The 16,619-nt window shown below is 53.5% G+C and overlaps 1 protein-coding gene across 1 annotated transcript; it reads right to left on the bottom strand.

The window, feature by feature from the left end:
- Window positions 1-8: 8 nt before the first annotated feature.
- EFCAB3 (EF-hand calcium binding domain 3) lies at window positions 9-6,594 on the bottom strand. The gene is made up of 12 exons (XM_026054377.1): window positions 6,552-6,594; window positions 6,008-6,112; window positions 5,859-5,930; window positions 4,369-4,483; window positions 3,901-3,974; window positions 3,366-3,509; window positions 2,888-2,959; window positions 2,464-2,590; window positions 1,871-2,116; window positions 1,550-1,560; window positions 1,229-1,413; window positions 9-254 (listed from the first exon to the last, which is right to left on the bottom strand). Exons 1-12 carry the CDS (start codon window positions 6,592-6,594, stop codon window positions 9-11), a joined length of 1,440 nt encoding a protein of 479 aa, XP_025910162.1.
- Window positions 6,595-16,619: the final 10,025 nt, after the last annotated feature.

Genomic DNA, 16,619 nt, shown 5'->3' with positions numbered 1-16,619 from the left:
CCCCCGTTTCATTTCCCCGCCCGGAGCCGCGCCCAGCGGTAGAGCTCGTTGTCCGCCCGGCGCAGCTCGTCGGGCGTCAGCAGCTCCTGGCACACGTTCCAGGACCAGGAGTAGGTGGAGAAGATGTGGTGGAAGCTCTCGTTGCCCGTCTCCAGGCCGATGCGGCCCCCGCGGAGCCGCCGCCACAGGCGCAGCAGCCGTGCGCGCTCGTGCAGGGCCAGGCCCTGCCGGTACTGCTGGCTCAGCCACTTGCTCTGCAAGAAGGAGGCRGGTTGGGGGGACAGGGCAGAGCTCGAGACCCGTCTGCATGTGCTAAAAATCAGTTTTTTTTAATGCATAAAACCATCTCTCTTGACTGATTAATAGTAGTAAACATTGAGTTTCTACCATGCCTTAGCTATCATTTCGCTCTCTGCTCATGACAAGATGACCTCTGTCTAGTTAAAAACAGTCATCAGTCAATTTAAAAGTTTCATGAATCACCAGTCACGCTCAAGTGATGGCCAGACTGACGTCCGCCTGTTAMAACAGCCCTGCTCCAAGTTACAGGAGCAAGGACTGCCAAGATACCCWGTATCTAAGTTGTGTTATCAAATACTAGTTTAAATACCAAAGTTATTTGTGGTCTTAGCTCTGCGTGCTTGCTAAGGCTCTAAAGATACTCCGAACTTCCTCAAGGATCCACAGCAGGTTTGTGGGACACATTTGTGGCATGTATTTGGGGTTAGGGAAAGGGGCCACCTGGAGAGCAGGGGGAATGTGTGTAGGTGACAGTAACACCAGCTCTGATGGCCCTTGCTTTGGGGCCCCAAAGCTTTGCTGTCCTCCCTGCACTCTCCCAAGCTCATCCCTGCCTTTGTACAGGGGGAAGGTCTATGCTAGGGATGAAAGACCCAATTGGAGCCTTTCTTTTTATTTCGAGGCAGGCGAGAAAGGAGGGATAACAAGCGAAAGAAAGCGGCCCCTTAAATACCCCATATCAGCACAGGGAGCTCCCAGAGGGCAGYGAGGACATGGGGCCACTTTCATACTCACCTCTGCCTGTGTCCTGCCCAGCGCGTCTGTTGTYGGGCGGCAAGGTTTGCTCAGGGGCGGCGCGGAGCTTTGCTGCCTTCTGCACCCAGCAGGAACCTTTGGGGCCATTGCCTGGTTCAACGAAAYGGGAGCTGTCGGGTTTGTCGCCAGGCTCCTGTTATTCCTGTTAGGTGCCTGAGGCACTGCTGCTCACCTCCTGCACCCAGTTTCTCTTTTGGAAGAAGTGGTTTTCGAAGGAAGCTATTGGTTTGCTCCTCCTCTGCCTCTCTAGCTTCTGCAGATCTTTCTTTGGCCTTCCCGCTATCATCACCTCTTGTTTAGGAATCAGAGGGAAGATGGGCACCTGGGCGTAAGGGCTGTCCGAGGGGGGCACGCAYGCTAGCAAGAAGAAGTAAAAACGAGAATCACCAACTGCACAGGCAGCTGCCTCAGCCCTTTGGGGCTGTCTCCTCTGGAGAGGCCTCAGTAAGTCCCAGATTTCTCACTTTCCTGCGACATGACTCATGGCACTTGCAATCCTGCTTGCTCAACATTAAAAAGCCTGGGGTGGGAGCTGCAAAGACAGCAATCACTCAGCCACTACGCTGAAGTGCTCAATTGATGGAAATCCTTGCAGCTGCCTGCGAGGTGTTGGGCTAACACTGAGCTTGCCTACCYCAGGACACCTTGTAGTGGCCTACATTAAGGTAGTCATCTAGCACAAGCAACCCAGGAGGGTGATTCCTTTCTTCTTAGGGGCTAGATGGCCTCCCAAAGTTGGTTCCAGCTCTAGCTTTTTTTTTGGAATTACACTCTGGGCTGCAGGAAGGGTTGACTAATGCCAAGGCAACCCAGCTATCCYCTACCCTGGGGGAATGGAGTGGGAGACAGCAGGCAAGTCTCACCTTTAAGGCTTTCCACGTAAGCTAGTAGATCTTTATTGTTCATGAAAGAGATGCGGGCAGTGTTTACAAAGGAAGATACACATGCCTGATCTTTTCTGCGGATAATTCTGTGGTGCTTCTTTCTGCAGTACATTAAATTGTTAGAATCCTTCCAGGCTTTTTGGCCCGTGCACCTCAAAAACTTCTGTCGGTAGTACCTAACAAGACAAAAGATGGGGTGGTTTGCTGGTGAAACGCATCTCAAAGCCCCATTTGGCACTGACTGCTGTTCTCCAGGATACTGCAGGAACTGTGTGTCTGGAAGGACCAGATATATGAAGATATTTAGCCTGCAAAGATGTGGGATAGACACATGGTGGCATTTAGAACCACATGTAGAGCAGGTGTCTGGTATATTTATGTGCTTTTTTATGTCTTGCTAGATCCTGAACAATTCTGGAAATATGGTCCTGAGGCCCTATTTACAGTGTCTTGAATTATATAATAAATTAGTATCTTTATTTGAGATATCCCTTCTCCATCTTACAGAACTGTGGCAGCTCACCTGACAATCTCAAGCAGAGTTTTCTGGGGCAGAGCAGCCAGCTCCACCAGTTTCGACAAGACTTCGAAGAGCACGATCCCTGTGGCACTGGCAGAGTCACCTTTGCCTCTATATTTCTTCTCTGGGACTGCAGAAGAGGTAGAGAATGGTCAGAGCCATGACTGAGCCTTTTCTGAACTTCACAGAGAGTGAAGACTCCAGCAACAGCCAGGAAGGTCTGGACAAGCTAGTGCCATAGGGAGACATGCCCATTTTTTGCTAATTAGGTATCTAGGAGGGAGGGCAATTCCTGAAATCAGAGTCCTGATTTCTTGCTCACTTCCAGCTGTTCTGACAACCTGGCAATTTGGACAATTCTGGATATRAGAGGTGCTGGCTGGAGGTGAAAATAACCCCTTGCCCTGGTAGAATGCCTCTTACTTACCTATCGCCTGCATGAAGCGCTTCTTGTCGGTAACAATGCTCAGGAAGTCGAAGAAATTCACCTTGCCGTCCCCTGCAGCAAAGGGCATCTCCATTAGCAAAACCCTTTGCTGCCCCAGGGCGGYATAATGAAAAGCCAGGGTGAGCAGTTCAAAGTTAACAAAGCGGGAGGGTTTGCTACTGAAATCCAAGGGTAGGAGAAAAAGCTGTTAAAGGTTAATGCGTAATTGGGCTGTGGATCTTAGTGCTTCAGGATGCGCAAATGGATCCCAGAATGTGATATATATATGTATTTATTTATTTATGAAGGATGGATTCACTGGTGAGTGCTAAAACATTACAGCCCCAGGTGTAGCCTCTGGGTTGGGGAGCATTTAAACACAGCATTTCTCTGGGCTGGGAAGGCTTGTGGAGTAAGGGTGACACTGCACACCCAGAACACCCTGTCGGGGAGCAACGTGTGATCCGGGTGCACTCACTGTCGGCGTCTGCAAACGCCAGCTCCCTGTTGGCCTCTTGAGTGGTTAAGCTGATGCCCAGCTCCTTAGCAGTCTCCTGCAGGCCCTGGCGGCCGATGTTGCCACCTGGGTCTTTAGGGAAGAAGCTGAAGGCATCGTAGAATGCTGCAGACAAGCAGGGAGAGGACAGCAGGTTATGTGGGGCAGGGAGGGAAGGCACTACCTGCAGTAAAACTTTCTGAAACAAGGAACTGCAACTGCTAAGGGCTGGGAGCTGAGGATGAGGTTGTTCCTTACTACCAGTTGCAAATCATCTACCTCCTAGTTCTGCCTTGAACCTCACTTCACTGTCAAAAAGGGTGTTGATGTTTCTCTCAAACATTGGTTCCTCTAATCTTTGGGCAGTGAATTGTCCCATGCTTTGTCCCCTTTGGCCCCTGCTGTGGTCGTCATCTCCAAAGGATCACAGGACTAAGCTCGAACTAAGGATTGAGCCAGTCATGGCTGTGCTGGCCAGGTGCCTGCCTGGCGGGAGGGGATAACAAGGTAGCTTTACCTTCCAGTTGTTTCTTTGTCAAGTTCTTTGCTGTTTTGGACTTGCTTCTCCTCTGAGTGATGCATGAATGTTCCCTGCYACACACAGGGGAATAAACAAATATGGACAGATTGACTGAGAGGCGCACGCTGACCGAGAGCAGCAGAGAGCAGCTCCCAAGCATACGAGGAAGAAGTTTCTGGGAAGCCAAAACACAGCCAGGAAGAACAACCCTGGATATTTCCTTTGGCCCAACAATGGTTGGGCCAAAGCTCTGTTACCTGCAAGGTAACATGTAGCCTGTATGGGGCTGCCCTATAGGAATCCAACTCAATCCTCCCTCTGTAGCTCATACATTCCTTTAAATTGATAATGCCAACATGATCAACGGTGCAGAGAGGAGCATGAAGGCAGGGTTCTTGGGCTCGATGACACAGCAGGCCAGGGCACCATAATTTCTGTGTGTCCTTTGGCCACCTTCATGCTTACCTGGTTGCCTTCCTTAAGATGGATTTTAGCACCTTCTTCCGTGGCAGAGGGTGCAGCACCCTCACTTTGGAAACGCGGGCTTTGGAAACGCGGCCAAGAGCAGGAGAAGCTTTTTCTGGGTGTGAAAAGACAATAAATAAATAAAGAATTGAAGAAAGAAAGCAGGGAGAGTTATGAACTTCCCTCCAGCCTTAGGTATCACAAGGAAGAGAGCTTGAAGGACCCTGAGATGACATGACACCTCTCCCTGCTTTTTTTCCTACAGTGACTCGCAGCGTCATCCTGTGCTGCCATCTTTCCCTTTTCCCTGTCCTCCAAGTCTCACCTGGCTCTCTTCCCAGGCAGTTTCTTAGGAGCAGGGTTTCTTCTTGCCTGGGCATCCTCTGAACTTCCATGGCCAGATAATAAGGAAAGGGCAGGCTTAGGCAGCAATGAGGGTGCATGAGCCTGTGCCCAGGGTGTTATTACAGATCCTCCAAGAACTTGGCTTCACATCCAAAGGTCCAAGTGTTTCACCGTTTCCCACTTCCCCTTTCAAGGCAAACCTGACTTACTCGGGGGCTAGAAGAGGTGTTTGCTGCTCAGAGCCTTCGCAGCCACTTTCAGAATCACTGTCCTGTCTTCTGCAAGGCCACAGGGACTGGGTGCCCTCCTGTGGAACCCAGGCACATGGAGGCAGTAGGAAAGAGCCCTCAGCCATACTGGGAACCTGCTGGTGCCCTCATGAAGATGCTGAGGTTTCCTCCTCATGTTCTGGACACACTTAACATTACATATTTCCAGGATAGTATTTGATTGAGCGAGGGAGACACCACAGGCTTTTGCTGACTTGGGGCACTCATAGTGCCTCAAGCAGCGAGACCTGGCACAAATGGTTTCTCTTGACACGGAGTTCTGGAAAGTCTAGCCCAAGAGCTGGCTCTGAATGGATTTGGTGCTTTCAGACAGAGAAGAACCAAAAAGGGGTAGGGAGGTTGTTGGGCAAAAGGAAAGGTGCCTCCAAGCTCCATTTCAAGTCAGAGCAGGCCCATGCAGAGCTATCATGCAGACTGCCCCACAAAACACCTGCAGAGATATTGTGGATGCTCCCTGCTGACGGTGGCATCTCCTCCTGTTTCTTGGCAGTCAGGGGATCCCCAGGCTGGCCAAGACAGTGCCAGGTTCACTTGCCCTTAGTGATAAATCACAATTTAAGGAGATCTCAGAGCTGCCTTCAAAAATGATCCCAGGTGATATGTGGGATAGTGCATGTGTGCAGATTAATGTCTCTGACACAGCTGTTCTTCACTGCCAAATGCGACTGCACTGGTGGCCAAGGGAGCCAGATGGAAGAAAAGCTGTCTCTTTATGGAGGGGAATATGTACATATAGACAGATGGGCTGAAAGTGCCCCRTCTCAGCTGGTAGAAAGGGGTTTTGCTCTGCAGAAAGCAGTGGGTTTCCCACTGCTCTCTGCTGACTGCACAAACAACTCCACTCTTTTTGCTCACCTGCTCCTTGGTCAGTGCACTGGACAGTTTTGACTTGCTGCATGAATTCGCTCAAATTCACCCTTCCGTCAGCTGCAAGGGAACAGCATGGGCTCAGGGCTCACCCTGCCAGAGCGACTGCACAGGACGGTGAGACCCACAGCACTTACCATCCACCGAAACATGCCGCAGCGCTTCTTGCATCTCCTCATTGCTAAGGTGGATCCCTGCACTCCTCAGGATGTTGTCCAGGCTCTGGATATCCACCCGGTTCTCTTGAAATAAAAGAAGGGATGTACAATTCAAGTCCAGTTGCCTAGGGTCTGAATTACTCACCTTGGGTCCCTCCATAATCAGTAATGAGACTGGCACACACAGAGGGTGGTTAATGCCCAGATTCCACTATATGAGGATGCCATTTCAGAGAGTTTCTCACTGATTTACTTGTATAAGGAAGCCCTTGAGGAACATGGACTTCTGTATTGTCCCCGATTCCTTGACAGTATTCGTGCCTTCAGCTATTGCTGCCCTGTCCCACCTAAACAGCACTGAAGAAACGCAGGGACCGGGTCTCCTGTGATGGACCAGGGATAAATAGACTTCTCCATGGACCATAGGCTGGACTAGGGCTGATCAGACACTTTGGGCAGGAAAGTCCCCTATGGTCATGGCACGCAGAGGGGCTCCTCAGTCCCAAGGGATGTTCTCACATACTCTCGGCCTTTGACGGTCTCCGYGTGCTCATCACACTCCTCATGTATGCGCTCAGGCTGACATTACCACCTTCTGCAAGGGAAAAACTCGCTCAGAGATGAAGGCCAGACAGGGTGGAGGCTGGGGAAACCACGGATGGAGCCGGTCTGCTCCTTTTTCACCCTCTGCTAGAGCCACAAAGCAACTGCCAGCAGGAGCTGGGGGTGGGGAACACCAGGACAGGTCACCATAGTATTGGGGGTATCTCCATCCTTGGACGTATCCATAGCTTGTCTGGGAACACCATGGGCAATCTGATCTAGATAGATGGCTGCAGGTGAGAGGCTGGGCTGGAGGTTTCCAGAGGCCCTTTTCCACTGATGCTTTGGATTCACTCACCATCCACCGGAACATGTTTCTGTGCCTCTTGCAGCTCCTCTGGGGTTAAATGGATCCCCATGCTGGCCAGGATGGAGCCCACATTATTGACATCAACTTTGTCCTCTATGAAAAGAAAAAAGCCCCTTTAAGCAATTTTTCTTTGAATTGGGGGTATTTTAAGTACCACCCTAACCATGTCAGCAAGGTGCTACCCTTTCAGTGTGCAGCCTGAACATAAAGGGAGGTTGGTTGTATAAAAATAAGAACAGTGTATTAACATCTTTAAAAATATCTTTAAATCTCTAGAGGATTTCTATCTTTTCAGCACATTAGTGAAATCAATCTCGGCAGCATGCAGGGTGGAGAAAAGCCCTGCCATCATTTCCACGAGGGAGAAACGGAGCAAGATGAGGTGGCTTGGAAACAGACCAGGTCTGTGTCACATAATAGTCGCAGCAAGAAGGGGAACAGAAGCCAGAGGATGCCAGGCAAGTTCTTGTGAGTCTCAGGCAGCCCATCCTACATCCATGACATTCCCACCCTCGGGTCTCCTGAGCTACGACACGGAGCGCACTGAAAACAGCATCGTGCTTTGCTTTTTCTTTCCAGCAGCCTCAGTTTTGATGTGTTTATTTCTGGTTTATTTCTGAACAACACGAGGGTTTCTTGGGGGAAACATGTTCCCTTGGAAACATGGAGTGGGAAGTTTGAGACCACAATCCCAAGTTGGATTCTCCTGGTGTGGTGGCCTTGGGAGCTCAGCTGCATGGCCCAAGGGCAGTGATAGGGGATTGCTGCACATTTGTGTTACCTGCCTGTTTTTGATGTGCTGAGTGGGAGCACGTGGCCATCGCGAGCCTGTGTGCGAGGAGCTTGCAGACCCCTTGCAGCTGCTGTTGCCTTTCTGTCTCCCTGCACAGCTTCATTACAAAGCAGATTTGCAACGTGAGTTTTCTTCTGGACTCTTGTCTAATCCTGTTTGCTGTCATCTAGCAGCAACTTGTATTATTGAGCTCTCTCTCACCTTCCTCCAGGGGTGGTTTCTGGCCAGCCCTCCCTGCCTTCCTGAGTTCACTCAAATTCACCTTTGTGTGAGCTGTAAGGGGAGAGGGAAGTTCAGCATCAGTGGAAATAGCAGGCACCGGGGGACAGAGAGGACTAGGTGTTGATGAACCTCATGGCTGCTCCTGCACAAGCAAGGGGCTTTCACAAGAGATATCTTCCTTCCAAATCAAGACAGAATAGAGTCCTAGACCAGGATCAGGCATTGAAAAAATGGAAATTTGAAAGCAATAGTGCTGGAACTTGCTTCCCTTTACCCTGTAGGAATCCAGACTGACTTCATGGGGCATGACTCCCACTATAGCACTGAGGAAGCTGGAGGTAGCAAAATAATGTACTGAGACAGCAAAGGAGGGATTTACAACTAGAGAGGAACCATCATTGAGCCCTCACCACCAGCAACTTCCTAGTATTTTTACCACATTACTGTATTATTTTAAGGATGGTGACCATTATTAATGGTCCCTGTTGAATCCCAGATATTTCTAGGCTTCCTACAAGGAAAAGGAGCTGAAATACCTACCTATACTTGCTACATGTCCTAAGGCTTCCTGCAGCTCTTCGTTGGTTAGGTGGACCCCCTTGGTGCCCAGGATGGAGTTCAGGTCCTGGATGCTGACCTTGTCACCTAGGATAGAGCCCAAGCAATACTTGAACAGAGCAGGATGTCTCACCAGCAGTTTATGGCTTCTCTGGTCTCAGTAGTGACAGGGAAAGGACAGTGAGAGAGATGCTCACCGTCCACAGAGACACAACTCAGCACCTCCTGCAGCTCCTCTGGGTTTAAGTGGATGCCCATGGTGGCCAGGACAGAGCCCACATCATCCACAGTGACACTGTCCTCTGTAACAAGGAAGTTTTGAAAACCTCCTCTCTGTGCTGGCAACCAGCAGAGAGAGTCTTGGCAAAAAAAGGGTATTATTCATAATAATAGAGACTCCTTTGCCTTTCACCTACCCTTTCCATCGCAGGATCTAAAGGTCTGTAGCCACAATAATGCAATGAAACTCCCTCCCCGCAAGGCAGGGTAGGGTGCTGAGGCCACAGAAGATTAAATTCCCTTTCCAAGGCCGTTCATCAGCCATCACACCTCCCTCCACACACCACGCCGCATGTAACGTGCTCTCAACACAACCCCCTTCCCCTTTGAGATACTGATGGAGGGCATTTCTATCATGCCAAGATGCTCCGAGTTCACACTAGGCCACCTGTGCCAAACAAAATTTTAATGCAAGATTAAAGGGAAGGGAGAACGGGAGAGAATTTAACCTCTGCTGAGTGCACAGCATATCCCATGTCAGCAGCGGGCCAGCTCCTTGCTGCAGACACGCAGCAGCCTCCCTGCGCTGCTGTCCATGCCTGGGAGCTGCAGGGAAGGGGCACCAGCAGAGAGCAAGGAGGGAAATACCAGTTCCTACCCTCAGCGTGTCCCAAGGCTTCCTGCAGGTCTTCACTGGTTAGGGGCCTTCCTCCGGAGCCCACGATGGAGTCCAGCTCCTGGAGGTCAACCTTGTCCCCTAGGTTAGGGGAAAAGGTGGAGCTTGGTTAAGTTTGTTCAAGGAAGGAGAGCCCAGGACGTGGACAGAGGCAGGAGGAAGGTTCTGGGATGCAGTTTTAAAGGCCTCACCTACAAAGGAAAGTTTCTACAATCAGAAGCCCTCCATATCCATGGAGGATTCGGGGATTTCAGAGAATTTCACCTCAGAACTGCTTCTTGAATGGCCTTTTTGGCCAGGCAGACTTTTAGGCAACCCACTCTGTTTTCCTAGGCTAACTCCTGACTTCTTAACAGTCCCAGGGGATTCTGTCAACAGCTAAAGCCCAAAGCAATCTGGTCAGACCCCATAGGTGACAATGCTTTGAGATTCCTCCCAACTTGGATTATTCTATTATTTTGTGTTTGGAGAAGTTTTTGAGCGTTTTGACTTTTTTTTTTCCCCCACTATATTTTTTTCCTCTCCAGTTCCCCACCACATGTGCTCCAGATCCTGAACAACCTCAAGACACAGATACACCCACCATCCACAGCCTCCAGTGCCTCCTGGAGCTTCTGGTCTGCTATGTGGGTTCCCATTTGGGCTCCAGTCTTCAGCTCTCCAATATCAACCTGTTTCCCTAGAATCAATGCAGAGATTCATTTCATTTTGGAAAATTTCATACAGTTCTGGGTGACAAATGCACCTTGGATTGACTTCTAGCTGCGCCAGGAGGATCTTTGCTCATTCTTGGATTTGTGGACAGCCAACAGTTTGCAAGTTGATGTATAAATACTCCTCAATGACAGCTCTTATTGCACTCAGGACCATTAATGCAAGATGACTTCCCAGCAGGACATAAATGTGCTGCTCCTTTGTAAGGTGCAAAGCTGGGCAGAAGGCTACAGAGCAAAGCTAAAGCTAAGACCTAACAGATTTCTCCACTTTCAGCGATGCCCGAGATGGCARTAGTTGGTTCTTACAGTTCTGCCATTACCACCACGAGCACAAAGCAGGAAGAAGACACTCCCAAATCACAAGTTGCCCCAGTTGTCCTGGGGTGAGAGCCAAGTTGTGTGAACTTGGAGGGCAACCAATTCCAGGAGCTCCATTTCAAAGCAGCCACTGAGCCAGTGCCAGCTGTAGGGTGTCCCCGGGCCCTTGGAAGGTGTTGTGCCCCAGAGCACAGTTGCAGATGTGCCAAGCGATCTTCCCAGGCAGGATCTCATCTACATGTGGGGCAGCAGAGCAAAGAAGTGTTGAGAAAACCATCCAGAGTAACTGGAGGACATCACAGCAGCTTGGCAGGACCTCAGGAAGGGACACCTGCTGACAACAGTTTAAGTGACAACCTCCAGCCGTACTGACCTGCTAACCATCTGGCTGAAGGTGGAGCTTTGCACAGTACTTCTCTGCTCTGTTTCTTCCCTCCCACCCTCCAGAATGGCCCAGACTTTGTCTAGATCCTCCCTTTTATTCCCAATAGTTTGAAGCTGTGTGTGAAAACCACCCGCAGGTGAGCAAGAGCTGCCTAGCCCAGTGCTGAGCCTACAAAGGCAGAACTGGAAAGCAATCAGTGTTTCCAACATGTTTCTTTGGGATCTGTGCTGGATCAGAGGCTGTACAGAAAGCCGGAGAGTGCCTGAGCGAGCGCGTACGGACACCACCATCTAGCGGTCCCCAACACCAATGACGTGGAGCATCCCAAACCCGCAGGCCCAGCGGGGTTGGAGGTATCGTGCTCTCAAATGGCCTCCCCTGGGGAACAGTGAGCAAGTTGTGGAGGCCTTCTCCATCCTACATACCTGAGTGTGGGGACACCGCACAGCAGGGTGGCACAGAGCAATGCTGCTACACCTCCTTGCCCCAAAATTAACTTGCTCTGAAGCAGTTTAGGGAGCACCTGAGGCTTTTCACCAAATTTGGAAACAACTAAACTAAGTGGAAGTTCTACCACTGCCTCCCTCCAGCCTTCTCTACTGCCAGAGGAGCTGCGTGGGAGGAAGACTGAGGGCTTGTGGCTTCTCTGGTTGTGCAGCTGACTGGTTTCAGGTGTCCGCTTTGGGGACAACAGCTTCGGGGAGCTTGATGGTCAGTGCTGAGGCAGCACTGTTGGTCTTAATTAGTACTTTGCAGTGCTACAGAGGCACCAGAAAGGACATACTGCAGAGGACCGAGCTCCTCATCCATGGAGTCTCCTCCTCAGCGCTGGGAGACATTTTGCTACCATTAAAAGACACCATAAGGAAAGGCTACAGACAGATCCAGCATAAAGACATGACACCATGGTGTCTCAAAACCAACCAGGACTCCCTGGCTGTCATCATTACACTAACCACAGCCTCAAAAATACAGCTCTGAGGGAATCGCAGAGATCAGTGATGCTACCTATGGTCATAAACCTCTCACTCACGTGTAGTTTCAGAGAGTCTCCCGATGCTGGYCAAGCTTTTCATAAATTCTTTAAAATTCAACTTCTCGTCTCCTACAGGAGAAGACACAGCTGAGACCAGGCTGATGAGTCAACAAGGGGCGATGCTGCCCCTTGGGCCCTCAAGCAACATGATTCATATGGGTCATTCCCCGAGACCCTCTGTGCAGCTCACCAGTTACAGGGACCTTGCTGAGTGCCTCCCATAGCTCTTCCTCTGGGAGCATGATGCCCATATTGGCCAGAATTTCTCCTAGCTGAGACACCTCCATTTGGTTGTTCTTGACTTTTCTGATGACCTCTAAGACTTCCTGCATGGCTGAGAGTGTGCAGAGAAGACACCCAAGTCAAGAGCCATGAAAATAGCGATACTGGCAGGCATTTACCATGTCCCTAGGAGAATTTAGACCAGCTATACCCAATATGGAGTTGGCCTTGCTACCATCATCATCTCCTCCTGGGCTGTGTCCACCACCAGAGCCACAATATCCTCCCCAAAGGGCAAATGAAGGTGGGGATGGGCAGAGCATCCCCAGATCCTCCCATAAGTTCTCCAGGGCTCCCCCCAGTATTGCAGGTACCTTCCCTGCAGGTCGCATGGGACCACTCCAGCTCTGCATCACCTCCATGTTTGGTGTTCAGTGGCACAGCAGGGGCTACTAGTGGGACACCTTGTCCCTGCAGGGCTGACCTCTCCACACGTGCACTCACCCTCCACAGAAGCCTTCTCCAGCCCCTCTTGGATGCCCAGATGGTTTGCACAGGCCAGCAGGTCCCTCATAGCCATCTGGTCATCCTCAAAACCACTGGTGTCACCAACAGTGTCTTCTGGTGCTGCCGACATGGAGAAGGAGCCATCTGGAACCAAAGCACAGGCTCAGTCCCCTTTGCCACCAGTTACAAGAGCGTGCAGACCTGCTGCTGAGCTGGTGACACATGAACCAGGGTGGGAACACACACCAGGGCACATGGAGGGGTTTTAAGCCACATCCCCAGCCCACTACCCATGTGTCCCCACTCACCCAGGGGATCAGACGAATGTTGGGTGCTGCTCAGGGCAGTCATGAAAGCAGCYAGGTTCACTGTCCTGTCTTCTGCACCATTCCAACCAGCCCCAGCATGGGGGGAAGGACATGGAGAAAGGGGCAGAGAAGCGAACAGATGTTTGTGAGTCAAATAGCAGGCAGAAAGTGCAATATCAGAGCATCCCTGGTTGGCCCAAGCTGAGCGTCTCCTCATTGATGGGAATCAATGGGAAGGTGGCAGCTCCCGTGTCCCATGGCACTGCCTCCATGCATGCGGTTGCACCAGTAGAACCAGTGCGAGACATTGTCACCCTCTGTGCAGGGGCGCAGAGACAAGGACGTGGGAGACAAGGACATGTCCCCTCCTGCGGGACCCTGGGGAGGGCAGGGCATTTACGAGACTCACTTTCCAGAGGCACCATCTTCAGAGCCTCCTCAAACTCCTGCTCTGTTGGGTGGATGTCCATGGCTTGGAGGATGTAGCGCAGCTTTGAGACCTCAATACTGTCTACTTCGATCCTGCTGATGGGCTCCAAAGCATCCTGCATGGCTGCGGAGCCCACAGAAAACACCCAGAAGGTCACCGGCTCCCATAGTGGTATTTATTTATCCACAACGTTTGCAACAGAAATAGGTGTTTTCCCACTTCTGGCACCAGGCTGAGGGAAGAATTTTCTGAGAAGACACTCTGCTCATAGGGATGAAATAGATGATAAATGCACCCATATTTCGGGGCAGTCTCAATCGTACCTCAGTTTCCCTGGGCCAAAGGGAATGAAAACCACAGATGTGGCCCTAATTGTGGTCCTGGGGCTCAGTGCCCTGGGAAATGCTGTCTCCCGGCTTGCAAGCACCTCCTGTGTGGCTGAATGCATGTGAATGTGCCGAGGCCACGCGGCTGCCCCTACCCTGCTGCGCGGGGGCTGTGCCCAGCACTGTCACCCACTCGGGGACGTTGTCGGCGCTGCGGGCGCCCGGCAGCGTCACGGGCGGCAGGTGGACGCCCAGGCTGAGCAGCGCAGGCTGCAGGTCGGCAGCAGCGATGGAGCCCTGCTTCAGCTTGCCAAAGGTCTCGTAGATGGGCTGGAAAACTGCAAGCAGCAGGAGGGCGAGAGAAGAGAAAAACTCAAGGGAAGGGAAGCAGGTAAGAGCAGAGTGTTTGGCTTTAGCCTCTTTGGGATGAACTGATCCCGCGAGGCTGGGAAGGAGCAGCTTCCAAGCAGAAAGCCGTGTTTAGCAGAGTTCCAATGGACTAAAACTCCATGGATTTGGACTCCCAGCCCAGCTCACCCTCGGAGACAGCAGCAGCGGCGCCAGTGCGACGCAGCGCGCCCAGGACGCCGTGCAAGTCGAGGGTCCCGTGCTCTGCAAGAGGCGAGCGGCGGCGGTCAGCACGGGGCCCGGCGCGCAGCCCATGGGGCCCAGCACCGGCGCTCACCATCCTCGGGGACGAGCTCCAGTGCCCGCCGCAGCTCCGCACCGCCCACCGGCAACCCCAGCGCCTGCAGCGCCCGTGGCAGGTCCTGCGCCCGCATCCGCCCGGCCCCAGAGATGAGTCCCRCCGGCAGCAGGCCTGCGGGATACGGGTGAGGGGATGTGAGGACCTCCAAGACCTCTGCGTGGCCGGGATGTGACAGAGACACTCAAGGGTGCATCTCATGCTCCTTATGTCAGTGGCAGCCGGCTCTGCTCGAGCTGCTTTGCAATGGGATGAACACAGGGGGTTACCTTCCTTCTCCAGCACATCCTGGTCCTCCTCTTCTCCCCCCTTGTCTGGGTAGAGGTTGTGGGAGACTTTGCTCTTCCTATCAAGGGAGCAGACAGCCACACACTGAGTGTCAGCCGTGAGTGCCCGTCCCCTCGCCTGGGGGACCCACAAGGCGCTGGCTCCTGAACCCAAGTGTTGGAATCTGCGGCTCCCCATGTTACCTGCCCTGGGGCTCATCAGTCACCAGCATCCCCAGCACCCTGCTGCAGTCATCCTCAGTGGGGATGAGACCACTGGATGACGGTACCCAGGAGAACATTTCCCTGTCACAGCTGGCACGGGAAGCGCGACGCTGCTGCCGAGCCTGGCTGTGGGTCCACTCTTGGTGGATGCCTTCCTTGGAGCTCCCATCCCGGTGGTTTCTGTCCCAGTGGGTCCAGTCTCGGTGGGTCCCTTCCTTGGAACTCCAGTCCCGGTGGGTCCCATCCCGGTGGGTCCCTTCCTTGGAGCTCCAGTCCCGGTGGGTCCCATCCCGGTGGGTCCAGTCTCGATGGGTCCCTTCCTTGGAGCTCCAGTCCCGGTGGGTCCCGTCCCGGTGGGTCCCCTCCCTGCTCTTCCTCCTCTTCTTGCCCAGTGACCACTGCTGCTTGAGGAGCATCTCGAGGGAAGGGGTGGTCTAGGGCAAGGAACATCCTTGCCGTCAAGCTCAGGCTGACCCCCAGGGAGGGGGACGGAGGGACGTGGTGCCCCCATCCCTACACAGATCTCCAGGAGCCAAATCAGGCTTCCCTCACCTGCGTCCCTTCCTCCACCTGGGCCACGTTCCTGCGGCTCGGCACRTGCTGCGACGGGAACGTCTCTGCGGTGAGCGCCAGGTGCCCCGGGGCGGCCCACCTGCGGCGGCCACGGTCCCATCACCCCCTCTCCACAGCCGATGGATGGCGGAGATGTTTGGGAGGGACCCCCTGCCCGGCACTCACTTGAGGCTCTTGCCGGCCGCGGAGGCCCTCGTGGTGGCGGAGGCGGCGCTGGGCGCCGTGGCGGCACGGGGGCACCAGGACGCATCTCTGCCCTGCGTGGAGCTGCCCCGAGGCTGCCCGCCTGCCCCGAGGCCGGGAGGCTTCGGCTCCATGGCCCCCTCGGCTGGCGCCTCTGGCCGCGACTCCACCCTGCGGGGACGGGGATGTCACAGCACCCCGACTGCAAAGCCCTGGGCACCCCAACCCCTTTCCGGACCCTTGAGCAGGACACATGGAGCCCTGCGATGCCCATGTGGGCACGTGCTGTCTCACCCCGCGGGCACCTGCTGCCAGTCCTGCCCTGTGTCCCCACTCCGCCTGCGGAACGTCCCCACTCACCACTCGTTCTGATGTCACAGGGTGCCACAGGGCATTCCCTGGTGCAGCGTTCCCCTAACCATGAGCGTTGATTCCAGCACGGTTCCCAGGGCCTCCAAAGTGCAGAACGGCACAAGGACAGGGACAGCACCCAAATCCAGCAGCTCCAGTGCTTCCCCTGGCTGAGCTTGCTGGACCCCACGCTGGGCATCCAGCAGGATCACACCCTCATGGGGCTCGATGCAGCACATGGGGATGCAGGAACAGCCCTCACCTCCCAGCCAGAGCACCCCATCTAAGCTGGAGCCCCTGGGCTGGGGAAATAGCAGCCCCGGGGCCCTCCCCAGCACAGCTGGGGGCACTGAGGGCTGCCCCAGGTGCCTCCCTGGGACGGGAAACCCACTGACCACACGTGGCCTCGCAGGGGCCACCTGCAGAGCAAGGCCAGGATGGCGGTGTGCCTGTTAGGTGCCATCTCTGCCCTGCCGGCAGCCATGGGGCTGGCAACCCATTGCGGAGCAGTGGCCAAGCCAAAGCCCCTTCTGTGGACTCCTTCTCCGCTGTCCCATCACACTGTTCTGAGGTGGCCGCTGGGTGTCCCTRCAGCCCCAAGCATGGTGACACTGCCGCGGTGCCCGTGGGCACACAGGGGTGGGCTCTGCGGGTGGGC

The sequence above is a fragment of the Nothoprocta perdicaria genome, unplaced genomic scaffold (genome assembly GCF_003342845.1).
Source record: "Nothoprocta perdicaria isolate Ctin4 unplaced genomic scaffold, notPer1 scaffold_121, whole genome shotgun sequence".
NCBI classification, from domain to species: Eukaryota; Metazoa; Chordata; class Aves; order Tinamiformes; family Tinamidae; genus Nothoprocta; species Nothoprocta perdicaria.
This window is presented reverse-complemented; position numbering and strand designations above follow the sequence as displayed.